This window comes from Blennius ocellaris (assembly GCF_963422515.1).
Source record: "Blennius ocellaris genome assembly, chromosome: 24".
Lineage (NCBI taxonomy): Eukaryota > Metazoa > Chordata > Actinopteri > Blenniiformes > Blenniidae > Blennius > Blennius ocellaris.
Window position 1 is genome coordinate 13,847,994 of NC_137673.1, and position 10,266 is coordinate 13,858,259.

General features: G+C 46.2%; 1 protein-coding gene across 10 annotated transcripts in view; it reads left to right on the forward strand.

Annotated features, from left to right (window-relative positions):
- The window catches only part of LOC308147478 (protein NLRC3-like), a 241,740-nt gene extending 231,689 nt beyond the window's left edge, over positions 1 to 10,051 (forward strand). For 5 of the 10 annotated variants that reach the window (XM_080519623.1, XM_080519629.1, XM_080519630.1 and 2 more), the window contains 4 exons: positions 5,865 to 6,047; positions 6,336 to 6,518; positions 8,180 to 8,353; positions 8,642 to 10,051. In XM_080519623.1, the coding sequence (XP_080375749.1) occupies positions 5,865 to 6,047; positions 6,336 to 6,518; positions 8,180 to 8,353; positions 8,642 to 8,876 (775 nt within the window). In that variant the 3' untranslated portion in view covers positions 8,877 to 10,051. Of the gene's footprint in view, positions 1 to 101; positions 181 to 490; positions 699 to 1,069; positions 2,874 to 2,953; positions 3,128 to 5,864; positions 6,048 to 6,335; positions 6,519 to 8,179; positions 8,354 to 8,641 lie in introns of all 10 variants that reach the window. The other 5 variants (XM_080519631.1, XM_080519633.1, XM_080519632.1 and 2 more) reach the window with 4 other exon arrangements.
- Positions 10,052 to 10,266: the final 215 nt, after the last annotated feature.

A 10,266-nucleotide genomic window follows, 5' to 3' on the forward strand; every position in this document is an offset into this window, starting at 1 on the left:
CAGCAGGAAGTGCTGATGAGGGCTGAGAATCAGTGTTTGTGTCAGGATTCATCATCACACCACACAGCAGCTTTAACTAACATGTCAACATGTTTCTGCAGCGTGAGCCAGCAGAGCTCCCAGGTTCTCCGTGGTGGCTCCGCCCCTCAGCAGCAAACACATCTGGACTCCATATTTATGGTGAGAACAAGTGTCCATTCAACACGTTACTGTCACATCATGAGACAGAAGAAGCTGTTGTGACTTCCAGCTGAAACATGAAACAGACACTCAGCTTATTAGATCCATTCAGGTCCAAAGTGAAACAGTTCAACCTTCATCCAGCTTCCAGTCTTCACTGATGCTTGAAGCTGTTTCTGCTGGATCCCACATGAAGTGTGATTTGGCTTCACATGTTGTCCATCCTGCTCTCTGCACTGGATTTACACTCACATCTCAATCTGGCTTCAGTTTCAGCTCAAAGTCAACTCCACATGTTTCTCTGTTCCAGCTGCTGGAGGACAACATGGTGACTTTCATGAAGAAGGAGCTGAAGAAGATGCAGAAGCTCCTGAGTCCAAATTACCCAGCATGCTCAGGGAGTGAGAGGGAGGATGAGGATGAAGAGCAGAGGAGCAGCAGAGAGTCATTTCTGAGGATCACACTGGACTTCCTGAGGAGGATGAAGCAGGAGGAGCTGGCTCAGCGTCTGTGGAGCAGTAAGAGGATTTGATCTCATTTGACAGGATGGAGATGAAACCTGAAATGTTCTCAGCTGGAGCAGAAAGCAGTCAGAAACAGAGTCCGTCCAGAGAACAGAGGTCATTTCCAGGTCAGACACAGAAAGTGTGAAACAGGCAGGAAGTCCAAAACAAGCAGCAGAGTCCAAAAGCAGAGACGAGGAGACACAAAGAGAGTTCCTGAACTCTGCTGTTCATGTGATGCAAACATGTGCATCAGACCAGAGGCTGTTTGGTCTCCACTGAGGAGCTGATGGAGCTGATGGAGGAGAAACATCTCCACTAACACACTGTCATCTTCACATTCAATGTCAAACACACTCAACTCCTTCATGGTTTCTTCTTTTCAGGAACTGCTACTGGAGTCTGCCAACAGAAGGTGAAATGTGCCCTGAAGAAGAGGTTCCAGGTTGTGTTTGAGGGGGTCTCTAAAGCAGGAGAGTCCACCCTCCTGAAGCAGATCTATACAGAGCTCCACATCACAGAGGGAGGGACTGCAGAGGTCAATGAGGAACATGAGGTCAGACAGATTGAAGCAGCATCCAGGAGAGCAGACAGAGCAGAAACCAGCATCAGACCAGGAGACCTCTTTAAAGCCTCACCTGGAAGATCTCCACCAATCAGAACAGTGCTGACAAAGGGAGTGGCTGGCATTGGGAAAACAGTCCTGACACACAAGTTCACTGTGGACTGGGCTGAAGACCAAAGCAACCAGGACGTCCACTTCACATTCCCATTCACCTTCAGAGAGCTGAATGTGCTGAAGGACAGGAAGTTCAGCTTGGTGGGACTTGTTCATCACTTCTTCACTCAAACCAAAGAAGCAGGACTCTGCAGCTTTGAAGACCTCCGGGTGGTCTTCATCTTTGACGGTCTGGATGAGTGTCGCCTCCCTCTGGACTTCCAGCACACTGAGATCCTGACTGATGTGACAGAGTCCACCTCAGTGGATGTGCTGCTGACAAACCTCATCAGGGGGAAACTGCTTCCCTCTGCTCGCCTCTGGATCACCACACGACCTGCAGCAGCCAATCACATCCCTCCTGACTGTGTCGGCATGGTGACGGAGGTCCGAGGGTTCACTGAGCCACAGAAGGAGGAGTACTTCAGGAGGAGGTTCAGAGAGGAGCAGCAGGCCAGCAGGATCATCTCCCACATCAAGACCTCACGAAGCCTCCACATCATGTGCCACATCCCAGTCTTCTGCTGGATCACTGCTACAGTTCTGGAGGAGGTGTTGAAGAGCAGAGAGGGAGGAGAGCTGCCCAAGACCATGACTCAGATGTACATCCACCACCTGGTGGTCCAGGCCAAAGTCAAGAAGGTCAAGTATGATGGAGGAGCTGCCACAGATCCACACTGGAGTCCAGAGAGCAGGGAGATGATGGAGTCTCTGGGAAAACTGGCTTTTGAGGAGCTGCAGAAAGGAAACCTGATCTTCTATGAACCCGACCTGACAGAGTGTGGCATCGATCTCAGAGCAGCCTCAGTGTACTCAGGAATGTTCACACAGGTCTTTAGAGAGGAGCAAGGCCTGTACCAGGACAAGGTCTTCTGCTTCATCCATCTGAGCCTTCAGGAGTTTCTGGCTGCTCTTCATGTCCATCAGACCTTCATCAAGTCTGGAATCAACCTCCTGGATGAACAACAACAAACCTCCCGGTGGTCAAAAGTGTTGAAGAAGGAAGTTAATCTCCAGCATCTCCATCAGAGAGCAGTGGACGAGGCCTTGAAGAGTCCAAATGGACACCTGGACTTGTTCCTCCGCTTCCTCCTGGGTCTTTCACTGCAGACCAATCAGAGTCTCCTCCGAGGTCTGCTGACACAGACAGGGAGTAGCTCACAGACCAATCAGGAAACAGTCCAGTACATCAAGGAGAAGCTGAGTGAGAGTGTGTCTGCAGAGAGAAGCATCAATCTGTTCCACTGTCTGAATGAACTGAACGACGGTTCTCTGGTGGAGGAGATCCAACAGTCCCTGAGATCAGGACGTCTGTCCACTGGTAGACTGTCTCCTGCTCAGTGGTCAGCTCTGGTCTTCATCTTACTGTCATCAGAAGAAGATCTGAAGGAGTTTGTCCTGAGGAAATACTGTGCTTCAGAGGAGGCTCTTCTGAAGCTGCTGCCAGTGGTCAAAGCCTCCAACAAAGCTGTGTACGTGGTTCAGGAACAAAGATGTAGAACTGAGTCCATGACAAACATTGAACTGGTTTTCATTGTTGGTTCTTCTTCAGGTTGAGCCTCTGTGGTCTGTCAGAGAGAAGCTGTGGAGCTCTGTCCTCAGTCCTCAGCTCTCAGTCCTCCAGTCTGACACATCTGGACCTGAGTCACAACAAGCTGCAGGATTCAGGAGTGAAGCTACTGTGTGCTGGCCTGGAGAGTCCTCACTGTAAACTGGAAGATCTCAGGTTCTGACATCATTGATCATTAATATCCACCACTCTCTGTTCTCCTGCTCACATCTCTAGAACATCAGTAGAACATGTCAGTAGAACACTGCAGCCTCTAGATAGTTTCTCCTCTATTAATCAGGAAGTAAAACAACAAAGTCAAGTTTCCAGGGTAAGTTCAGGTGTAGAGCAGCAGCTTTACTTCCTCCACTCACTGTGTTTGTGACGCTCCATGTCACAGAGTTCTGCCTCAGACTCTGACACGACATGACTGCCACACGACTCCTTTAAAAAGTAATTTAGTTACTTTACCGATTACCTTTAAGTAATTGTTTGTAATAGTAACTCAGATTACAAGTCACTTTTTAGTTACTTTCCCCCACTGTCTCAAAACAAAGAGGACAACTGTTTTTTCTAAAAACTCAGTGTCAGGAATGGTGGTGAACAGGATTCAAACGCCAACTAGTCCGGGATGTAAATTGAAAGTAAAGTTTATTTTGAGTCGCTCCAACGGGGCGGCAGTCCGTAGCGAGGGATCGGAGAAGCAGAGGCGGACGTCACGGAGACGGGGTCTTCCGAGCAGGACGGAGCGGCGCACACCGGGACTGTACGGGAGAACACACGGAGGTCAGAATACTCGGCAGCTTCCACACACGAAGCAAACAACCTCAAAAAACAATGAGCACGAGGGGCAGAGTCTAGGTACCGCAGAGTACACGTAACGATCTTGCGATGAGTGCCTGGAATCCCGGTCCTTAAATACTGGCTTCCTCATCCGCTTCAGGTGTGCGTCCTGCTCCGTCTGCTCCGCCTACGATCACACATGCCCAAAAACAACAACACAACAGGAGACATCTGCGGGTTGTGACACTCAGTTCTGATCACTGCCTGGCCTCCTGCTGATACATATTTAACCTTTGACCTTCATTCTCTGTTCTATTTATATCTGACTCACTTTTATTATCACATTTTTACTAATACTGACATTTATTTACCGGTGATGGAGTTGTAGTCTGTTGTTGCACTATTTATCTATTTATATATTTATATATTTGCTCTATTTGACCTTTTAATTATCCCGTCGGGGACAAATAACGTCTTTCATTGATTGATTGAAAAAGAAAAAAATACAAAAAGAGTTCAACATCTCTGCAGTTGTTATTGTTGCAATGAGTGAAGCATCATATCGGGGTGATTATTGTGCATGACGGAGAAAGCTCTGATGACTCCGCCCACGACGCGGTCGTACGATTGTAATGGAAAACAACCGAGGCTGAGTCGAGTAGAGGCAAGGCGAGTAAGGCTGAGTAGGAACTAGTGGAAAAGCATCATTTATGACAAGTGACTGGGAATCAGAATATATAGACAACAATGTCAATAAATCTAAGAAAAGCAGAATTATTAAGAAATATTAAACTATTAATGAAAAAACACAATAAAAAGATCAATTGCTCAAAGAAGGATTAAATAAATTCTGTCAAAAAGAAAAATACAAGATACAGAGAATCTATAAAACACAAAACTAAAGAAGTTCCAAATAAATATGTGAAATACAAAAATAAATAAACTCCTACTGAGATAATTTTTTTAAATAAATGAGGAAAATAAATACAGTGAAATATAAGGAAACAAGAACAATCCCATTAAACACACATGGAATATATTAAAGAGTGTAAAGAGAAACACACAGAGACTTATCATTAGTAAGGAAGAAATCATAGAAATGAATCTTAAATGTAAAACCAAAACTTGTGATTGAGACTAAATGGACATGAAAACAGTCAAGAGGGTGAGAGTTTATCTCCAAACCACTGGCACACATCTGGAACCTTTGTCTTTCCAAACTGGACAATTTCCTCACTAAATGACTGAAATCAAGCTGAAGCACAAAACTAGAAACAAAGAAGATTTAACAAAGTACAGGCCAATATCTCTGCTCCCACAGTTCTGAAGTAAACAACCCAACAAACACCTAAATAATGAAAAACTATCCAGTCAATACCTTCAACCTTTGACCTTTATAAAAACCTCTGAAGCTTTTTTCTACTGTGGAATAACAGTCACTTAAATTCACAGGACTTACAGTCGTGCTGCCAGAGACTTCAGACGTCCTTTTGTCCACTAATTCATCAATCTTCCAGTGAAACTCATCTAAAGTCCAAAGCAGCTCTTCTGCCACTTGCTCTGACTTCCAGGGGCAATAAAATCCATCTCCAATAGAACTGCTCTCTTTTTTCACCTTTACTCCTCCGACTCTCCTCTCTGTGGTCTGCAGGTGCACAGCATTAACCCCGCCCCCTTTTGGCTTCAGTCTGACCAATCACAACACTGTGTGTGTGTGTGTGTGTGTGTGTGTGTGTGTGTGTGTGTGTGTGTGTGTGTGTGTGTGTGTGTGTGTGTGGTTACACTTCTATATGGTTCACACAGTTGAAGCAGGAGTCTCAGACCAGATGTCCCCCGGCCCAGAGGCCAGAGACCTTGAAGAGTCTCAGAGTGGTACAGTTTCAATAATACAAAGACTCGTGCCCTTGCAGGTGTGAAACAGTGAACAGTGGTTAAAATAGACATGCATGAAACAACGATAACTTACAAAATGTTAATTCCCATTATATCAAGTACTAATAATAAACATAAAGTACAAATTTACCTAACAACTTTACATTTCTAAACTCTTCCAGTCTGAACCTTCTTCACTCTCAATGACTTCAACATCACACTTTGTCCTCTAATCTCACTTCTTTCTCTCTTTATTCAGGTTGAGGGGCTGCAGTTTGTCAGAGATCAGCTGTTCTTCTGTGGTCTCAGCTCTGAAGTCCAACCCCTCCCTCCTGAAACATCTGAAACATCTGGACCTGAGTGGGAACCAGCTGCAGGATTCAGGAGTTGAGCAGCTGTGTGGTTTTCTGGAGAGTCCACTCTGTAGTCTGGAGACTCTGAGGTCAGTTGACTGTCTGTTACTGTTGTAGAAGGAGGAATGTTAGTGATGTGAGACTCTGGTCCTGCAGTGAGAGATGGACTGAGCTCAGCAGCTTCTTACTGATGTGTGTGGACATGAGGAGGAGTGTGAAGGTTGTGCTGACATGAGGATGATGAGTGTGATGATGAAGATCCACAACAACAGAACAGCTCATTGATCAGGACTCAGTAATGAGGAGCTGCTCATTTCTCCATCAACACATCTGATTGGTTCTCCTCATTCATTCTCATGCTTTCTCTCTTTATTCAGGTTGAGGGGCTGCAGTTTGTCAGAGATCAGCTGTTCTTCTGTGGCCTCAGCTCTGAAGTCCAACCCCTCCCTCCTGAAACATCTGAAACATCTGGACCTGAGTAGGAACCAGCTGCAGGATTCAGGAGTTGAGCAGCTGTGTGGTTTTCTGGAGAGTCCACTCTGTAGTCTGGAGACTCTAGAGTAAGACTCCATGTTTGAGTTTGTGTGCAGTGAAAGTTGTGTTCCACTAAAGGTCAGACATCAGGCTGATATGAGATGATCCACACTGAGGATCTCCATGAGAAACTGAGACTTTAGTCCTGTGACTGTGGCAGAGCCGTGTGGAGCTCCACATTTCAAAGCTTGGTAGAAGAACAAGGTGCTGCACTGGACAATTCACTGTCCAGCTCTGACAGGCTCCATGTTCACCTTCAGCTTTCAAAGCAGGCTGATCTCTCCTGGATGAAGAGTCACTGATCTCCCAGCTGGAGCTCCAAACTCTCACTCACTCTGCCATTGTTGCCCCCCTGACCCAGTGTGTGTCATGGAGGGTGACATTAAATCCTGTAGCAGGAAACAAAGAGGCAGACAGGTTGAGCTGGCGTTTGTCTCGGCTGCAGGATTTAATATGCAACTGCCTCTGTGCAGCTTTGAGGCTCCTCCAATCAGTGGCGCCGCCAGGATTCAATACCATAGTCCACACAGACCCCCCCTCCCCCCAGCGTCTGCGTTGTGAGCGCCGGGGGGGGATTTTCCGTTCTGTGCACAGAGAAGATGGTGGTTGGCGAGCCCCGGGGGTGTGTACAGAAACACAGAGGAAAACAGCCCAGCAACACATTCTGCTGACGGCTCACCAGGAAGAGACAAAAGCAAACACCCCTTCAAAATAAATGTTCACACCTTCAAATAAACTGTAGGTGCAGTACGTACAGGACTCCGCCTGGGGGCTCCACTGCCTTCAATCACTATGCGCCCCCTGCTGGCCTTTTAGAGTAACACACTATTGCTGCTGCCTGGAAAGTCCAACTCTGTTTGAACCTTTTAGACTCTATGTGAGACACAGGAAGATCAAATATATCTATAGGAGTGTCTAGTTTTAATCACAGTGGACTTATTTAATTCATAGTTTTCACCCTGAACTGTAATTTAGTCCTATTAACATCTTTTAAATACACTTTAAATTGCTGCAGCGTTTTGTCCTCCTTTACACAAACTGGACTTGTTGTCTTGATGTCCAGTAAGCTTGGCTGTTGACTTGTCCTCCCACTGGACACTGCTTCTGTTTGCTGTCACATCAATTCAGCTCTCCAGAAGAACAAAGATCACATCAGTGACAATAATAAGCTCCTTCTTCTTTCACTTCCTCGGGGCTCCAACCTTCTTCAGAAGAAGAAATGAACAACAAGGATCAGTGTGATCAATCTCTTCTGAATATGATCAGCTGCTCATTTCAGCTCATGTAGCAGCCCAGCTCTCTAAAGTATTATTGTCTGAATTGAATTAGAGGAGCTGTGACTTAAAGGCTGGGGGGGTCGGGTTGGTGAGCAGCTAGTTACCACCAAGGTTTACCAGTAGGGGGCGACACTCAAATGACCCTTCTTATTAGAAGACCATGAGAAATATTCACACAGTTACTTAAAGGAGCTTTAAAAAGCAAACAAATATTTAATTACAGTAAATCACACACTATAAATTAAAGGCTTTTTGTAAATGAACTGTGGAGTTAAACAATTATTTTAGAATGAATTTATATCAAACTAAACAACCCAACAAACACCTAAATAATGAAAAACTTCTTCACTCTCAATGACTTCAACATCACACTTTGTCCTCTAATCTCACTTCTTTCTCTCTTTATTCAGGTTGAGTTACTGCAGGTTGTCAGAGATCAACTGTTCTTCTGTGGCCTCAGCTCTGAAGTCCAACCCCTCCCTCCTGAAACATCTGGACCTGAGTTGGAACCAGCTGCAGGATTCAGGAGTTGAGCAGCTGTGTGGTTTTCTGGAGAGTCCACTCTGTAGTCTGGAGACTCTGAGGTCAGTTGACTGTCTGTTACTGTTGTAGAAGGAGGAATGTTAGTGATGTGAGACTCTGGTCCTGCAGTGAGAGATGGACTGAGCTCAGCAGCTTCTTACTGATGTGTGTGGACATGAGGAGGAGTGTGAAGGTTGTGCTGACATGAGGATGATGAGTGTGATGATGAAGATCCACAACAACAGAACAGCTCATTGATCAGGACTCAGTAATGAGGAGCTGCTCATTTCTCCATCAACACATCTGATTGGTTCTCCTCATTCATTCTCATGCTTTCTCTCTTTATTCAGGTTGAGGAAATGCAGGTTGTCAGAGATCAGCTGTTCTTCTGTGGCCTCAGCTCTGAAGTCCAACCCCTCCCACCTGAAGGAGCTCGACCTGCGTTACAACAAGCTTCAGGATCCAGATGTGGAGCAGCTGGTTGGTCTTCAGAAGAGTCCAGACTGCAGCCTACAGACTCTCAGGTCAGTAGATGTTGGAGTGAGTCCCTGCTGCTTCCAGCAGGTTTCTACTAAACACAGTTAGTGTGAGAACAAAGATCCAGTGTTGGACGTCTCAGTGAGGCTGTGAGAGGACAACGCTGAGCAGCTTCAGGATTGGACAGCAGAGGACACAGTCAGCCAATCAGAGGAGCCACAGGCTGGTTGTGTTGGTCTGACAGTGGTGGTCCTTCATGAGCTCTGAGCTGCTGCTGTGGACAGGACTGAAGTCCTGGCTGCTCCTCAGAGACTGTCCTCATGTCCTCTGACCTCTGTCCTCATGTCCTCTGACCTCTCTTCTCTCTGCAGGTGGAGAGGACACTGTGTGTCCTGAAGGTCCACTGAGGACAGCAGAGCTTCATCCAGCAGTGAGCGACAGAGGAACCACCAGAAGATCTGCTGAGTGTCAGTGGTGCAGTGTGAAGAGCTGAGAGAGTCCAGCATCGAACCAGGGTTCCTCCTCCTCCTGCTCCTCCTCTTCCTCCTGCTCCTCTTCCTCCTCCTCCTCCTCCTCTTCCTCCTGCTCCTCCTGCTCCTCCTGCTCCTCTTCCTCCTGCTCCTCCTGCTCCTCCTGCTCCTCCTGCTCCTCCTCCTCCTCTTCCTCCTCCTCCTCCTCTTCCTCCTCCTCCTCCTCCTCCTCCTCTTCATGTGTTGGTTCATTGGAAGCTGTAGAGATGTTTTGTTGTTAGTCTAAATTCTTTGTTGAGGTTTGAATCCCGTTCCTTCATGTTGGACCTTAACAAGTGTCCTTCAGAGGACAATGAGACTCTGGAACCTTCAAAGAGGGACCTGGTGTGTGTGGGACTTTTCCAGCTTGTGTAAAGTGGAGCAGGAGCTGGTCAACACTCCATCAAGCTGTTCTCCACCTTCACCTCCATCACCTGAGGACGTGTCCACAGCACAGAGAGTGGACAGAGCATGGACAGAGACCGTTGGTGTTCCAGTCACGTCTCATTGTGTCTTGGTCTTGACATGGAGGAACCTGGGTCATGGAGGAATTGACAGGACAGGATCATGGTGCAGTTTGCTGAAAACTAATTGATTTGAGTTTTTAGGAAATGTTCTGCCTGTACAGTAATATACAGTAATATAACGTACTGCGTGATTTAAGTGTGTAATTGTGAAAGATGTTGATGTTGGTAAATGATCACGTCAATATGGACCACAGACAGTACAGTGTACACTATTTTTAATAAATGAACATAAGCTGCACCAACCAGATTTAAAAAGACTATATATTTTTGTACATATACAGTACAAACACTTGTGTATCAGTACATGTGTCCACGTTGTAACAGGGTATGAATTTCACTGTGGGATTGCAGGTTTTTTCTTCTTCTTTTTTAAAAATAAACAAGTTTTAAACACTGCTTCCATGGTGGGTGACGGACTGGACTGGAGGGAAAGAGAGGGAGGGAGGGAGGGCAAGTGAATTA